The sequence below is a fragment of the Cavia porcellus genome, unplaced genomic scaffold (assembly GCF_034190915.1).
Source record: "Cavia porcellus strain 051 isolate PalLab524CR breed Dunkin Hartley unplaced genomic scaffold, mCavPor4.1 scaffold_8, whole genome shotgun sequence".
Classification (NCBI taxonomy): domain Eukaryota; kingdom Metazoa; phylum Chordata; class Mammalia; order Rodentia; family Caviidae; genus Cavia; species Cavia porcellus.
In genome coordinates this window covers 27,131,607-27,149,520 of record NW_026947491.1, presented here as the reverse complement: position 1 = coordinate 27,149,520, position 17,914 = coordinate 27,131,607, and the positions used below count along the sequence as shown (strand labels likewise).

Below are 17,914 nucleotides of genomic sequence, written 5' to 3'. Positions count from 1 at the left end.
GGTTCCTGAGAAACAGGAGGTCAGGGCTAATTTATATAGCAAAGTCACAATGTGGGTACAGCATGGATCAAACCGTAATCAATACTGATTAGAAACTGGGACGTAGCAAGGGCATATAGATGACCTCGCATTGTTTGTGACTTCTAAAGCAGGAATGCTTTGGGAAAAGGAAGGGCCTAGTTTCAGAAAGTATATAGGTTTGGCCATTGTGATTTTCATCTAGAGGTTGTGCCTTCTTTAGCTGCCTCTCCAGCTAATTTTGATGTGTGTGTACCCTTTTCTCTGACTGCTTTCAGAGTTCAGTCCCTCTCTGTGTATTTGTAAGTAACTTAGCTGCCTATAATACTAAAAAGACAAAAAAGGGGCACCTCCGTACAGCTTGGGCTGGGAGTGGCAGAGGACCAGGACTGAGTCCTGCAGAGGCCTCTGATCTGAGAATTTGTGGAGCACCGCAGCAGAGTAAGGTGACAGGGAGACTGGGGCCAGGCAAGGTAACACAGCCCTGCAATACCAGCTGCCCATGAGAAACTGCCCATTGTGGAGAGACCGAGTGCCAGGAGGGACAGGGCCTCAGGGAAGTCTCGCTGGAGAGTCAGGATTTTCCCTACTTGCAGGGATGACAGTGTTATCCATCTGATATTCTCCCAGGGAGTTTTAATACCTGGAAGTTTTGGCACAGTTTAAAACAGTGCTGGACTCTGCACAAACATTACTGGGCTGCATAGGTGAGACGGAAGCTGCAGCTCTCAGGTGAGGAGCTGACCTGCTCTGCACCAAGAAGGAAGCAGGAAGAGAAGAAGGGCTGGGAGGGCTGCAGAGGGGTTCATGGCAGGCAAGTGTGCGGACAGGAGACAGATATGCAGGTCAGTCCTAACCCTTCCCACACTGGGAGTGGCTCACGGTAGAGCACTGGCTGCCACTGACCTGTTCCTGAGTTCCCAGCAGCTGCCCCCTCCAGGCCCCTGTTCACGGGTGGTTGAAAGTTTTGGGGGTGACCTGAGCTTGGGGAGCGTGATGCACCCTTCCTGGGAACAGGGAGTTGCTTCTATCATCTGTTTCAGCTGTGCTGAGCTGAGGACAATGGTGAGTCACCTGGGACTGGAGGCTTTTATTTGCTTATTATGAACACACAGGGGAACCTCCTTCATGAGCAGAATCCTCCTGAAGCACCATGCAGATGGGTCATGAATCTGCAGGCAGCAGGCCCCTTGTCTAGGTCCTTGTCAGTGCACTCACAGAGGCACCTACAGCAGCAACTCAGTAATCTAAAATTGACATTCTTTAAACTTGCTTTTGGCGTTTTTGTTATGCTTCAAATTTTTACTAGCACTAACTGTAACCTCAGGAGGCTGAGGCAGAAGCATCACTGCCCAGCCTGTGCTACATAGTGAGTTCAAAGCCAGCCTGGACTACACAGCAGGACCCTTTGTTATGGTTAAAACATTGTGTCAACTTGAGAAGTTTAGAAGTTTTAACTGACAGCCTCAGCAGGGAACCAGCATTTTTACTTTGTAAATATCCTCATCCCTTGCAAAGGAGGGCAAGGAGATTTTGTGAATGCTACACCTTCCCTGAAGGTGCTATATACAGTATAAGCCAGGAGAAGAGGCTTGTTTTCTTCCCTTTTGCTCTGGCTGCTGCCTTGAAGTGTTGCCCAGTGCTATGCCACCCTGCCTTTAAGCCAGTTGATTATGGACTGAAACCTCCAAAACCTGTAAGTGATAAACCTTTCCTTCCTTCATTTTGAGTGTCAAGTGTTTTGTTCCAGCAATGAGAAAAAAGTAACCAAGACAGAATTTGATACAAGGAGTGGGGTTGTTGTGACTGTACCTGACCATGTGGTTCAAGACCCTTTGAAAATGGCTTGTGGGAAGAGTTTGGAAAGATTTAGAGATGTTGCCTGAAAGAGTAGCCCTGGAACAGCTTAGGCTGTTCTGTATGGGAGATTCTGGTCAGAGTCAGGAGACCAGAAGCCTGCCAGTAAAGACCAGGCTTGGGAGGTTTCTGCTGGGAAGGACTGCACTGGTTGTTGGACTCCACATGATATGTGTTATGGATTGGCAAAAAGTTTGTCTGCATTTTGCTTGCATCCAGTGGCTTTGCCTGAGACTGAGATTAGGGGCACTGGACTAATGAATCCAGCAGAGGAAATTTCAAGGCAGTCGGTTGTTGAGGTGGTGGCATGGCTATTGTTGAGGGCTTTTAGCCAGATTTATGTTACAAATCAAGATCAAAGAGCCCAAAAGGATGATTTAAAATGTTGTGAGTTTGGCCAGAAAGGAAGTTCCAATAATGCTGTGGACTGCAAAGATACAGCTAAGGAAATCTCAATTGCTGAGAACGAACAGGATAGAAAAAATGGCCTACAGGCATTGCAAAAAGCAGCAGGTCCCCATGCTTTGCAGCCCTAAAGCTGCAAAAGTGAAAGACTTTGCTTGGAGGAGAAAGCTTCAGAGCACCATATTCCAGAATGGTGGCATAAGCCCCACAAAGTCCCAGAATGGCAGCAGCATAGAGAATTTGTTCCTCACACAATCAGGTTTAGAGCACCCAGTAATCCAGGCCCTCGACCTCACAGCCAAGAGAAAAGAAAGCCGGGTTTCTGTTCCAGCCAGCAGCAGACCTCAGCAGCATCCACATGGTGCTGGTTTTAAGTGTGTACAGAATACAGGGGTTCTGAGGTTAAGAAGGCTTCCACACCGATTTCAGAAGGCCTGAGAGGCCAGGTAGTGTTCCCCTGAGAAGGCACTGTGTGAAGCTGTGAGTGTGAAGCCAAAGGTGCAGTGGAGACCCCAGAAGTTTAGAAAAGCCAGGAACATGGATCATCTAAGGAAGGCTGCAATGAGAAAATAAAGTCAGCCCAAATGAGAAGTCATTGGATTGACAACCACTAGAAGTACCATGGGGGTGGGACCATGTAAGCCCTTTGGAGCTCACAATTTGCCATAGATTGCTTCAGATGCTGCATGTGCAACTACAGGCAGGACTTAACTCTTTGCCCTGCTGGATTTTGGACTTGCTTTTTTGTCCCAATCCTTTGTACTGTCCTGTTTGTAACTTTTTGAATGGGAATGCTTATCTTATGCCTTTGCATGTTGGAAGTGTTTAAACTGTTTTCATTTGTACAGGGGATGCACCTAAGAGTTTGCCTTCCATCTTGGAGGAGACTTGGAACTTGACCTTTTCAGTAATGCTGAAACTGTTAGGACTTTGGCAACTCTTGCAGATGGACTAAATGCCTTTTGCATAAATGGATGTACATGAATCTTCGTTATGTTTCTAATGGAATACAGTGCAGATAGACTTTGCTGGTTCTTAAAGATTGTTCAAGACATAAAAGGTTAAGAATAAACATGCCTTTGTATCTGGAGGCTGGTTTAAGGAAATATGTCTGGTTGCCAAACTGACAAGGGGTAGATTGTTAGGATTAATACATTGTATCAACTTGAGAGGTTTAGAAGTTTAATTAGGAGACTCAGCAGGGAACAGGTTCCTTATTTTGTAAATACCTTCATCCTTTGCAAAGGAAGGTAAGGAGATTTTGTTAGTGCTACGCCTTCTCTGAAGGGGCGGGAACTATATACAGTATAAGCTAGAAAAAGAACCTTGTTCTCTTCCCTTTTGCTCCGGCTGCTGCCTTGAAGTGTTGCCACAGTGCCATGCCACCCTGCCTTCGAGCCAAAAACTATAAGAAATAAACCTTTCCTTCCTTGATTTTGAGTGTTGGTATTTTTGTCCCAGCAATGAGAAAAAAATAACCAAAACATGCTGTATCAAAAAAAGAAAGTAGGAGCTGGGGGTTTAGCTCAGCAGCAAAGTGCCTGCTTGGCAAACATGAAGTCATGAGTTTGATCCCTGGTACAAAAAAAAAAAAACCCAAAGTAATAATAACATACAGTAATTTTAAAAATGATAATGTGTTGTGGATTTGTAATTTTTTAACCCTAAAGCCAATAATATTAGAATATTTAAGAACTGCAGTGCTGGGGGACCAGGGATATGGCTCAGAGGCATAAGCACCTGCCTACCAAGTGCAAGGTCTTGAGTTTGATCCCTGGTACCCCCCCAAAAAAATTTTTTTTTAAATTCAGGACTGCAGTGCTAGCCAGGCATGGTAGCACACATCTGTCATCCCAGCACTGGAAAGGCTGAGGCAAGAGGATTGCCATGAGTTTGAAGTCAACCTGGGCCCTATAATGAGGTCAGGGCCAGCCTAAACTATGTAGCAAGGCTGTTTCAAAAAACTAAAAATAAATCACATAATGAAACAAAACAACAACAACAAAAAAACTACAGTGCTTCCTAAGGCCCATTTTACTTGATGTGACTTGAAAACTAAATCTTTAAAGAGGACATTTCTAATTGATAGGTTAAGCTAATATTAAAATGAGACCAGTCTCACTATCCTAGTTTCACCACCATGCTCTGGCTGATACTGTATATGGAAACCACTTTCCAGGTTTGCAACTTTTCTGCACTGTGAAAATCAGGTCAGAATAAAAATTAAAAGAATCTGTAAAGCTATGGGAAAGAAATAACACTTAGGTACTAAAAAGGCAGGTTGGTTAAGCCTTAACATTTTGCCATATTTTACTCTTTTTTGTTTTAAACATTACAGGTGCAACCTTAGGCACTGTCTTCCTTCTGTGATCCCATTCGATTCCCACTTCTCCATAAATCCTATTTTGAACTTGATCTTTATTTCAGGTGGGATTTAATACTATTTCATAGTAATATATTACTTTAATTTAATCGTATACTTAATACTACCCAACTGTGACTTTAAAATGGTTAAGATAGTAAATTCATATGTACTTAACCAAAAAAACAAACATTCAGAGAAGAAAAGGTAACTGAACTGCATTGCTTATCAGAAAACAGGAAGCCTCCCTGTTCCCCTGGGTTGGCTGTTTATAGAATTACTACCACAAAGACATCCTTCCAACTACAGAGCTTAGTTGTAACCTTTGCAGTGTTTATTTGGGGAGGATGGAGGAGGAATGCAATTTCCATGAAGTGTTTGTACAGTCATTCCCCATGGGACACTGAAAGGGAAAATCAAGGAAAATTGTTCTGTTTAAAACTGCCCTGATCTGTAACTGCTTCCAGGGTCTGTAATTGCTTTCTTGACTTCTGTAACCATGAGGGCATGCATGAGCATGCTGGATATATCTTGATTGTAGTGTAACCATGCATTCGAGAAAGTTACTCACAAGACACTGAGAGTCAAGAAACAAGGGAGCTTTATTTTAAGACCTACAGTGGTCAGCAGCAAATTCAGGCAGCTGAGGGTACTGACTTTGCTCTTTTGTTCTGTTTTCCATATATACTCATGTGTGACTTCACAAGGTAAGGGGGTTACCATGGCTACCACCTTTGCAGCACCAGCATTGCTTTGGAATGTTGCAAGACCTCCTTACACATCTGGTTAATTGTCACAGAGTGTGGGAACTGGGCAGTTTGGTCACCTTGAGATGAAACCTTTTGTTTCTCTTTCTGTAGTTTTCAATGGCCAGTTAAGGGAGAGGAAGAGGCCTTTTAGAGATTTTGCCGAAGTTCACTAACTGTTTAAAGTCTAACTGCTAGCTAAGCACCAAAGCTATAAAGTAAATGAAGTTTTCAAGACTAGGATTTGGGGAGTTTTAAAGGGAAAGGGGCAAAGAAAAGAAAGCAAACAGTGGGGTTATGAATGCCCTCACAATAGCAGACTCTGTAATTACTAACCTAGCCTTACAACTGATGATCTCACCTTGCTAACTAGTCAAAGACAGCCAAGCTATGTCACTTTTGTAACTCCTACCTATAGATCTTATAAAAATGCTACACCAGGTGTGGTAGCTGTTGTACCCCAAAAATGAGACCCCAAGGTGTTGTCCAAAAACAGGGCAAAACATTTTTTAAAAGAAAAAGGAACACTTTATTTAAGCTGATACCCAGCGACACAGTGCAGTTGGAATTTGCAAAGCTGTGTAACTAGGTTAGATTTTTGTCAGGCTTATAAAGGAAAAAACAGTAAAGTAAGGGGTGAGAGAGGAGTAAGGTTGAGGAAGACCTTTGTCCACTTTTTGCTTGAGGACAGATTTTTAGAGGAAGTTCCACAGTTGGTGGTCAGCAAGTCCTCCTTTACAGGAACTTGCAGCCTGTGGTCAGCTAATTCCAGGAACATCTGTTTTTCGTTATGGGGCCAAGGATTAAGACAGAATGTGGGTAGCTTGTGGCCATCTGTTTTTGGGAACAATTGTCCCTCCCAAAGGTTAGCACAGCAAACAGGGTGATGACGCATACAGAACAGTATGGCGGTGTTTTGGTTAGATCACAACAGTAGTGCACACCTGTAATCTCAGCACTTGGGAGGCTGAGGCAGGAAGATCATAAGTTTGAGCCATCCTGGGCTACAAAGTGAGTTCAGATGTCAGGAGCCTCTGCTCATTCCCCAAAGTGCCAACATACTCCTTGTAAAATTGGCCCCCGTCCTCACCTCACAGGCCTTGTGGGCACAGTTGTGTCTGGTCCTGTGGAAGGGGTACCATTGGCTCTGCCATGCTTCCCGGCAGAAGTTCTATCAGGAGACTATTTGGGGACGCTAACTTCGTAGCGCACACGTGTGTATCCAGGCAGCCAAGATCTGTGTTCCCCCAGGAATAAAAGCTGTGGCTTCATCTTGTTCTTATCTGCAAGAAGCTTCTCTGAAAAGGTGTCACAGCCTCACTGATGAAGGAGTCCTCGCTCTCGCGCTCAACTGCCGGCTGCTCAAGATCATTGACTTAGGTGGCTGCCTCAGTATTACCGATGTGTCTCTGTGTGCATTAGGAGAGAACTGCTCACTTTTGAAGTGTGTGGACTTTTCAGCTACACAGGTAATCAGTGTGCCTAAAATGTCAAGATCACATGACCCCACGTGTGACCCCAGTACTTTGTGACCAGTCAGGAATCATTCATTCTTTCTGTTGTGGAAGGGGTTGGCCATTTCACATTTGGGTAGCTAAGTAATTGTGATTTAATTTGGATGTCCCCCTTATTTTAAATATCATGGATGGGAAGTATGTATAAGGAACACTCAAAGTTTGCTCGACAGAAGGCAGTGTGAATCTAAACAATTGATAAATTTCAGGAACCTCTGCCTCCTTCAGCTGTTTACTCCTGGCTGTTTCTTTTTCTCATTGTGTAGGTGTCAGACAGTGGTGTGGTTGCCCTCGTTAGTGGACCCTGTGCCAAGAAATTAGAGGTAACTTTTACATATTTAGTAGTAGTGATAACTAAATTTTATGTCATTCTCAGAAATTATTTCTTAAACCTAGCTGACCAATGTCTCATCAATCAGGTATTCCACGGTCAACTTTTTGGCTCAACTTCTTTATTCCCAAAGTAAATAAAAATTCATAAACTGAAAAGACAAAATCACATTAAAATTTGGGTGAAAATCTGACTTCCCAGAAGTTTTAGCTTCTCACATATTCGAGGAGGCTCCTGATGTACACTGATTGTGCAGGTTGCTCTCTGTGCGCACGCTGATCAGAAGCTCATGTCTGGCTGGTATTCCTTTTGCATCAGCTGAGCCTCTCTCTCACCACTCTCATTCTCTGTATAGCCATGTTGTCCCGCCCTGTAGAAAGGCTTGGATCAGTGTACACCAGCCTTCTGTCCCAGCGCAGATGGGTGTACTGCATGGTCCCTGGTCTCCCTTTCTTTCTCGCTACCTCTTTCATTCAGCTCAGTGTGGTGTCTCTGAGATTCATGCACGTTGCTGCTTTGGGGATGCCAGGCCCCTTTTTGTTGCTGAGTGGATTCTGTAATGTAACTGCCATAATTTGTTTATACTTTTCTCGTGTAATGGGCATTTGGGTCTCTCAGCTTTGGACTTTTATAAATATCGCTGTGGACATTTTGCACCCATGTCTTTGTTTAGATACATTTTCATGTTTCTTGGCTAAGTAGCTGGGAGTGAAATAGCTGGATGTATACCACATGTTCAGCTCTATCAGATACAGCAGTACTATTTCCCACAAGCTCTTAACATGTTGGAGAGTTCTTTCCACTCTGACAAAGAGGTATCTTCATTTCTTCAGACTTACATTGTTACTTTCTACATAGTTTTTGGTTTGGTTTGGTTTTATGAAAAAATAAAACAAAACTTCATAATAAAATACTAAGATAATAACAGTAGTTAATCCAATGTACATTTGTTTTGGTTTTTTTTCACTAGTAAATGCTTGCCTGTTGTGTATCAGTGTGACCTTCACACATCTGTACACTGTCATTGTTGATCGGTTTTCTTCCTTTCTTTTTTTCTTTCCATAATTAGGAGATTCACATGGGACACTGCGTTCACTTGACTGATGATGCTGTGGAGGCTGTTGTTACTTACTGTCCTCAGATCCGGATTCTGCTCTTCCATGAATGCCCACTGATTACAGGTCAGTCTGATAGAATGCTTGGTTCGGCACGGTCTTCAGCCACTGTTTGCTACTTCATCCCATACAGGACTCAGTTTCCTCATCTGTAATGCAGCTGTGGCACCATGCCTCTGCCATGGCTTCCTCCTGTTGAGTCTGTTTTGGACTCAGTAATGGCCTCAGTGGCGGTGAGCACTGTACCTCTGCAACTGTGGCTGTGATCCTGCCTGGGACACCTTATACAAACAATCCAAAACGGTCACTTTATGATATTACGCCAAACATTTTAAATTCACAATATCTTGGACTCAAGCAGATGTGGCTCTTCCCTGAAGGAACAGGCAGGGCCACAGACTTGTGTCCCTGATGCCAAATTCCACCACAGAAGCTTTACCTCCCTGGCTCTCCCATTAGTCAACAATCCTGCCCAGCTCATCTAGACCAGGCCTTTGATTATAATGCAAACAATTACCCAGCAGGTTAGTGCTTTTTTGGGGAGTCCTTTGGCTAATTTCTGTCTCTCTTTCTTGGTTATCTCAGCAGCCTTAACCAAGAGACTAGTCTCATTTCTCAAGAGCTTGGAGTCAGGGCATGGGGATGTAGCTGTACAGCATAAAAGCCTGCCTGGCAAGTGCAAGGTCCTGAGTTCAATACCCAGTGCCAAAAGGAGAAGAAAAAAAAAAAACTAGAACCAAAAATGATACCAGCTATACTGGTGTACACCTCTCATCCTACCAGGAGGCTGAGGCTGAACAATACGTTTATGGCCAGCCTGAGCTTTGCAGTGAGTTTAAGGACAGCATGAAAGACATGGTGAAGCCCTGCTAAAAGAACAATAACAACAACAAAAACCTGTTATAAGTGGTTGTCTCTAGGGAAACTTATAGAGGGTCAGTATGAAAAAGATTCACTCTGTAGCCTTTTGTTTGAATTTTATATTATGCGGAGAGTTTAACCCACTAAAATATTTAATAATAATTTAAGAGCGAAAAACTCAAGGGAATGAAACAGTACATGTTGTGTACACTATTGTAGGGATTGTGAGAGAGGCAGACTGTTTAGAGTAATTATCAAAACCCCAAGGATGACTGAGCATGGCAGTGCCGCCCTGTGCTCCCAGTACACAGGCAGCTGAGCAGGAAGAGTCAAGAGTTGAGACTGGCATGGACAACATGATGAGACCTTGTCTCCAAAAACAGCAGGGATCTTAAGAATAACGAAGTCTTTATAAAGTTTTACCCAAAAAATATACTTCAACAAAGCCAGTATTAAAATGCTTAAGCATGCCTGGGGGCTCACAGAGAATTAAATTTTTTTCCAGTCTGAAAAATTTGTTGGAATAGTTAATCATATTTCAAACCAGCAATCTTTTGAGATAAATTCTATAATTATGTTAACAATTGGTAGATTCACCAGAAATGTGTCCCTGGATTGATCCTATGAGCCAGAAGACTGAATCATCCCCACTGTGTAATGGGTGACAGCCGGGGTCTTACAGACTCAGTGGTAGACTCTCGGACGAGAACCACTGTGTGTCCACATGTTCTGTTTAGTAAATCACCATTCATCCAGCAGGTACTCAAGAAATGTGCATAATTAACAAAATTCCCACCCAAGAGCAAGAGAATGACCTTCCTGAGAACAGTTTTAATGGGGGAAGGGGAGCAAAAACAAGTCATTATTAATGTTGTACCTTAAAAGACACGCTTGTCCAACGTAAAAAATTAGAGTGGCTGGCTAGGGATACAGCTCAACAGCACAAGTGCTTGCCTGGCATGCGTGAAGTCATGCATGAGTTTGACCCCTGGTACCAAAAAAAAAGAAAAAATTGAGTGGTATTTTAGGAGAATGAGATGATGTATTTAGAAACATTTTTAGTGACATATAAAGTACCAGCAACAATTATAAAGTTAATGTATCTCAATCAAAAAAGCCATTCCCCTGTGTCCTGGCTGCTATCTAGATGTCCCCCCAAAGCCTCATGCGCTTGCAGGTGGGGGTCTGGAGAACGAGTGGATGCGGTGCAGCTCCATTACCAAAACCCGTGAATGGTGCTTTTATCTCAAGATCAAAAGGAAAATCAGTGGAATTGTTCAGAACACAAACAGGCATTCTGCCCTGTACCTTGTATTTTTCAGTGTTTGTGGTTCCAGGGCCTCACACATGCAGGACATGTGCTCTGTCACTGTGCTGCATCCTGGCCCTGGGCCTGTTCTTTCAGAGGGAAGGAGGGCAGCACAATTCTAATAATCCCGCATGGCCCTGTCATGGGAGTAGTGCTTTGCAGTAGGGTAAACGGCGGGGCTCTTTGTTCTTAGGCAGTTTACCAACAGCATGGCTATTGAAGACCTTCCAGAGGCAGCCATATTTAGAGGAAGCTAGCTATAGTCTGGAGCCCTCTTTATCTGTTCATTTTTTTTTCTTTTTTTTTTTTTTGTACCAAGGATCAAAATAACGACTTCACACTTGCCAGGCAGGCGCTTGTGCTGCTGAGCTAAACCCAGCCCCTCCGCTTTCTTTGTCCCTTTCTTTGTTTGTTTGTTCATCTTTGAGTCTAGACCTTGCCTGGCCTGGGAGACCCCTGGCCCAGTGCTACACCAGTGTCCCACAAAGACCCAGGCCATCCACCACTTTCTTGTCCATAACACACTCAGGACCTTTGGTTCAAAAGCCTGTGGTACCAAGTGCATGGCTACATAACCAGTTGTTTTCAATGCAATCTCAATAAACATAATCTTTAGCCACGTACAATCAGCCCACTTTGGATTCCCTGCAAAATAACATCCATGACCCTGTCAAAGCCAGGGCTATAAAGACCCCCAAGCTACAGCTGCCCTTTATAGTTCTCTGCGACCCTCATCTCGCTGAACATCTTGACAAGTAAACCCTCTCCCCAGCCCCCTAGGAATCCTCTATCCCCCTCCCCTAGTGCATGGCAGCTCCCTCACTGTGGCCTGTGGAGGGCCCATGCCTCGAAGCACTTCTGCCTCAAACCTGCATCCACACCGCCACAGGAATGCTCACAGCATCTTACTGCCCCCTCATGGTCATGTGTGTCCCCTTCAGCTGCCTTGATTTCCCTCAGATGCTCTGCACATTTGACATCCTACCTGCTGAAAATGTGCATACATCATACAAGTTTGCAAAACACAGCACAGTAGTGCAGGTTAGCCTGCCAAAGCGCTAAGCACCGAGTTTCCTTTCTCATTCATTGAGCTGTCTTCCCAACTTTTAGCACATAACCCCTTTTTGATTGACCTAGCCAACTCCTTTATCTTTTTTTCTGATCCCTAATACACAAAAGAGGAAGGTGAGATATCAAACTGTCCTTTTGCCAGTAACATGATTTTGAATAATCATGAAAGACCACTTCATGATACAGTTCCCCTGTATCATGAAGATACAGGGAAACGAGTGCTGCTGCATCCCCAGCCTCTCCAAAACACTGAGTTAATCGCTTCCTTGTGTGCACGCAGCTTTCTCTTATGTCCTGTGGTTAATTATCATAAAGCTGGGGGCTCATACACACTGTGTTTTGGGTGTGTGTGTGTGTGTGTGTACCAGGAATAGAATTCATCATGTCACACTTGTCAGGAAGGTGGTATGCCACTGAGCTATATCCCTGGCCCCACACTAGTTTTTATGGATATTCCTTAGCAAGAAAAAAGTGGCCCAGTTTTTAACTACACAGATCATCTCTGGTCCTCCTCCTGTCCTCTCAGCATTCCTGAGTCTGCCACCATTATGCTCCCTGCTAGCATCACTGAATGAAAGGAAAGTGGGATAAAATGCACACCTTATATATAATTCTTCATTTTTTCTTCCTCCAGAGAAAAACACTTTATGATTTGATGAAGATGAGTACTTCCTGCTACTTTACATAAGATATTTTACTCATATATTCTTCTGATTGCTTCTGAGGGTGTCTAAGACAATACAATTCACAATCTGTAGAAAATAGTGTACTCACATCTGTGTGCAAAGCAGCCTGACCCTCGGCATGGTGATACCCACTGTGACTTGCCATTAGAGCCTTGAGTTACCTTCTCATTTAATCGTCTAAGTATATTTCATTGCATATATCCAGTTGGGGGGGGGGTACAGTAGTAGGTACTGAACCCAGGGGAGCTGTCTCCTAATTCCTTTATATTTTTCTCTTTGAGACATGGTCTCCCTAAATTGCCCAGGTTAGGTTCAAATTCACAATGCTCCTGCCTCAGCTTCCCAAATAGCTTCGGTGATAGGTGTGTACCCTCCACCTATTTGTAAAATTTCTTAAGCTTAGATTATTAAAAAAAAAAAAAAAAAAAAAAAAAGCTCTACCTTAGGAGTTAGGTCTTGAAACTTAAAAAGCACTCTGGTTTGATTTTTGCCAAAGAGACCAAAATGAAACTGCTCTTTGAAATGTAAGTCATAATGTCACTTTATAGTGTTATAGAAAGAAAGATAACTTTTAACCGTTTAAAATTTTGTGTAGTTCAGTCCACAGTGATTGTCATTAAATGTACCTCAAGTCCTTAATATTTTCCAACCCGGGATGTGCATGTTAGCACCTCAGACTTACCTACTCTGATGTACAATAGCAGCAGACCAGCCGGTTGGCCGTTGGGAGGGCAGGAAAGCAATGGGATGGCCAGAGAGCCCTGCTGTTTCACCCAGAAATGCAGGAAAATCTAACAAAAGCACTGCCCCTCTCAGCTGCCTGGAATTTTGGTCATACTTGTGGACTGGCCAGCCCTGATTACACCAGGGACAGGTTCTGAGATCGGAGGTGGCCAACCCGTCGAGTATTGCCACAAACCAGCTGAAACGAAAGTGTTTATGGCCGAGTGCTTGCTTCAGAATGCTCTGTATCTTAAAGTTGATTACTTGCGGGAAAAGCAGCTCCTTTTGATTTCGCGTTTATTTCTGTTTCTCCTGCGTTACTGTTTCCTCATGGTCATTCGTTCATTGTTAATCGAGTATGAACCGCTTTCCCCACTCCACGGTAATAAACACAGAATACCGGTTGTTTGTAAGTATGTGTCTGCTTTATGTTTTCCTGTGCATATTAACAAAAAAGGACCAAGGAACAGTTTCTCGATCATTTGAAAAACCCCGTGTCACCACCTGCACACAGACCGTCCTCCTGAACAATGAGCCCCGTCGCGGCCGTGGGCGTCTTGAGGTGTCCAGTGCATCCTCAGGGTCCTCTGTACAGGTCCCTGTCTCAGCCTGCGAGGAGCAGCACGACAGGTGGACGCAGCCTGTCCTGGTCCTTCGCAATGCTCCATGGAATCGGAAGTGGAGCCTAAGCCGCCCGGTCCACTCCTCCTCCTCCAGAAGTCCCAGCGCTCAGCAGGAGAGGACGGCAGAGCGGAGCGCTGTGCGCAGCTCCAGCAGTGACCCTGGCACGCCTGGCCGGTCAGCGCTTCATCCAGAGCGTCTAAGCAATCGTGAGCTCCCCAGACACCCGCGACCCCACCCGGCGCCGGAGCCGTCCGGAGCCTGCCCTCCGGGGAGCAGCCGCACCGGGAGACCGGTGTGACACTGCCATCTAGCGTCGCGACTTGCCGGTCACAAAACTGCGAAGCCGGATTTCCGTGGAAGGGAAAGCCGCCCTGCGCCTGCAGCCCCGGATTCCTGCGAGAGTCACAGACCTGGTGCGGGACGCGGTCACAGCTGGGAAGGCGGCCAGCAGGGTCAGACGGGAAGTAAGGTCTGTGGCCGTCCCAGACCTCCCCGAGCTGCCTGCCTGGTCCTCAGATCTCATGTAAATACCAGGATCTGGAGGTATTGGAGTATTGCGGTCTTCACGTTTACCCACTGTGATCCAAGTACACAATGAATGTTTAAATTTCTAAAAAAATCTTAAGTAAAAGACATAATCCTTAATCCCTCCACATTTTGAACACACTTAACTCCACCGTTCTTTCCAACTTCTGAAGCAGTCTGGAAACGCTTTTTCCGTCTTTCTAACATGTGATCAAAAATACAGTGAATGTTGCTGCCAAGTGCCATCTAATAGAAAGGCAGCTTGTGAAAACACGGCAGCGGTCCTCACCCACCCGTTTGGATCTGCCACCGATCAACCTCTGGCTCTTCCTGAAAGTTAAAATGATCGTGAGAGGGAAACGTTCTGAATCCATGGAAAACACCCAGGTAGCCACAACAGCACTATAAAGCGCTTGTGAAAGAGGATTTGCATAATTGCTTCAGAGATGGGCAAGAACATTGCAATATGTGTGCCCAAACCGAGGGGGTTGAGCACAATCTGCTACTGTAATAAGGTTTTAGACTTAAACATTCACTGTATTTTTTTTATCCCACCTAGCACCTCTTCTGATCTATGGACACGGAAGTGAGGTGTATGTGTGCGATAGGATTTTAACCCAGGGCCTTTACACTTAGCTACATCTCCACCTCTTCCTGAATTTTTTGAGATAGAGTCTTGCTGAGTCCATAAACTGGCCTTGAACTTGTGATCCTCCTGCCTCAGCCTTCTGAATAACTCAGTTTACAGTTGTGCACCATGAAACCTAGCATATGGTTTTCTTTCTGATTATTTAGATTTTTTATTTCTTTCAACATTTTATAGTTTTTAGAGTTGTAAGTATTTACTGTTGTTAAATTTATTCTTTGGTGTTCTTTTTAATAGTAACGTATATGCAATTATTGTCTTAAAAGGCTGGGAATTTAGCTCAGTGGCACAAGCACCCTCCTGGCAAGCACGAAGTCACAAGTTCAAACCTCAGTAATGTAAAACAATTATTGTCTTAAATTCATTTTAGGTTATGTGTTCATGGCATATAGAGATATATTAATTATTGAATGTTGATCTTGTACCCTGCCAGCCTGCTAAAGTTCTTAGTTTTAACTTTCAGTGGATTCCTTGGGGTATTCTGCATGTAATAATGCAGTCACTTACAGCTAAAGGTAGTCTTCCTCCTTCCCACCGGAATTCCTTTTATTTCTTTGTCTTGCCTGTAACAGGAAATGCAGGATGAGGTTGAGCAGAAGTGTCAGGCGTGAGCACCCTGTCTTATCTTCAGTTTAGAGGGGAAACATCGGCTTTGGCCATCTGATGTTGGCTGTGGGCTTGTCACGGGTGCCTGTTACCAGGTGGTGGCATTTGCCCAGTGTTGGGTTTTGTCAAATGGTCTCTCTGCATCCCTTGAGTGGAATGTGTGGCTTTGTCGTGTCTTCCATTGATAAGGCAGAGGTGAAGGTACGGCAGTGCCCTGCCCTGGGAGCCTGTGGTGGTGTTAAAGCTGCAGGTGGAATTAAAGTTGATAATAAGGGTGTGTGTGTGTCCCACCGGGAATGAATCCTGGGGCCTGGGTGTAGTGTATAGGCAAGCCCTGGACCACTGAGCTACACCAGCCAGCCCCTAGCTGACCTCAGCAGAGGGCAGTTCCCCTCGCCTGTTTCAGTAGGGGCTGTGTCATCCTAAGGCTCCTTCAGGATGAAAGGGGGAAGAGCAGAATCATCGTAGAGGTGACAGCACATTAAGGCTGCTTCCGGATGCTGATCATCTTGGGTAGGGGAGTGGAGGAATGTGATAGTGCATAGAGTAGAAAGAGTCGGGTGGATTCTCCTGCAGAGCCTCCAACAGGATGCAGACCTGTCCAATCCCAATTTTACCCAGTGAGACCCTTTCAGCAAGTCTGTCCTTCATACCAGTAGGGCTACTGGGTATGTTAGGGCACACCCGTCATCCTAGTACCTGGGAGGCTGAGGCAGGAGAATCACCATGAGTTCCAGGTTAGCCTGGGTTCCATATTCAGTTCAAGGACAGACAAAGCTAAAGCAATAGCCTATCTCAAGAAACCTAAAAACAAACAAACAAATAAAAAAATTCCAGCTGGGCATAGTGGCACACACCTGTAATCCTAGCACTCAGGAGGCTGAGGCAGGAGGATCACCACAAGTCTGAAGCCAGCCTGGGCTGCAAAATGAGTTCAAAACCAGCCTGAACTACATAGTAAGACCCTGTCTTAATATTATTAATGGTATAAATAAATGTGTGCCATGTTTAGCCACTAAACTGATGGTACTTGTTACTACAGCAGTAGGAAACAGACCCAGGGGGTTGCACTGACATTCAAATTTTAGCACGGTTATACATTCTTGGGATAAATCCCAATTGATCCAGGGACATGATCCTTTCTACAGTTGCTGGGTTTGGTGAGCTAATGTTTGCTTGACTATTTTTAGTGTGTCTGCACAAGAGATCTGTATCTGTTGCTTTCTTTTTGGGGGTACCTTTGAATTTAGGGTCACAATAACACTGACCTCACAGAATAAGTTGAAAAATGCCCTTCTGTTCTCAGCACAGCTACTCCAGCCTTGTTGTGGCACTTGTTTGCATTATGTCTTGGTCCTTTTTTAACTTTCAGCCTATTTGATTTTTGACTCAAGATTTTGGGGGATTCACACATGAAATGGGATTGAGCCCAAGGTCCTGTACATGTTAAGCGTGCACTGTACCACTCAGCTGAAATCTGTGTTTATCAAGGCTTCCTGTGGAGCAGATTTCTACTCTGACACCCAGTGATATTTTTTATAACCATCAGTGAACCTTCATTATTATAGTCCCAGTAATGAGTGTTGTAATCCATGTTATCATACTAGTTACTTTTTAAAAAAATAATCTAAGCTTTTGTTCAATAATGACAGTTCCATTTCTGTACACCCTTTAGTTCTCTTGCTTTTAATAATTGTTAGTACTTTTGCTTCAAATAAAATTTAATAACCATCTACGTAGAGCCTATTTTTTGTATCTACTGGCTAATGAAATCTGTAACTTTAGGAGGCATTGAACAAGAATTTCCAAGGTTAGAGATGTGTTGTACTTACACAAGTTGTATGCATGGACTATAATTCAAAGTTACAAAAAAATAAAGGCTTCATAAGCAGTTTTTCATCCATAAATACAACAGACATTTTGGTATTTTTGGCCTCGGGAAAACAGAAGTTGTAGCATCAGGAAGTCTGAGATGTCTTTTGTAGATTTCAATCAGTACATTTAAAGTTAGATCACATTGATACCGGAATTTTAAAGGCTAGGCAAAAATTCATATTTCTAAAGACTCCTTATGCCTCCATTTGGTTACTAGTAGGCAGTAGGATCCCAGAAGTCTGAAAGTACTTCACAACCTCAGCATATAACTTCAGTTTCCAAACTAATTCATACTTAATAACACATAAGCCATTAAAAAAGAGTGTGTTGGGGCCGGGGATTTTGCTCAGTGGCACAGTGCCTGCCTGGCAAGCGCAAAGTTGTAAGTTGGATGAATCCCCTGTACCAAAAAAACAACAACAAAATAACCAAAAAAACCCAAACTGTGTGTCTGTGTACATGAATGGCATTTTCAAGGAATCAGGTCATCTCTGACTTGCCCCAGGTTTTAATCTCCCTGGAAAGGACCATTGCGTGACTTCATGGGAAGAGTCCCCAGCTCCTTGGCTTACAGCTAAGATGGTGACCACTGTCTAAGACCAGAAGAAACTGAGGTTTCACAGCTACGGCAAGCAAGAAC

At 44.0% G+C, this 17,914-nt stretch overlaps 1 protein-coding gene and 1 long non-coding RNA gene across 5 annotated transcripts in view; one reads left to right on the top strand and one right to left on the bottom strand.

The window, feature by feature from the left end:
* The window catches only part of Amn1 (antagonist of mitotic exit network 1 homolog), a 49,060-nt gene that overhangs the window by 29,152 nt on the left and 1,994 nt on the right, over positions 1-17,914 (top strand). For 2 of the 4 annotated variants that reach the window (XM_005002323.4, XM_003466775.4), the window contains 3 exons: positions 6,640-6,857; positions 7,169-7,225; positions 8,303-8,414. In XM_005002323.4, the coding sequence (XP_005002380.1) occupies positions 6,640-6,857; positions 7,169-7,225; positions 8,303-8,414 (387 nt within the window). The remainder of the gene's footprint in view (positions 1-6,639; positions 6,858-7,168; positions 7,226-8,302; positions 8,415-17,914) is intronic. The other 2 variants (XM_005002322.3, XM_005002321.3) reach the window with 2 other exon arrangements.
* LOC134477274 (uncharacterized) lies at positions 5,391-16,289 on the bottom strand. The gene is made up of 2 exons (XR_010049191.1): positions 12,958-16,289; positions 5,391-8,629 (listed from the first exon to the last, which is right to left on the bottom strand). It is a non-coding gene; the product is annotated as an uncharacterized LOC134477274 (long non-coding RNA).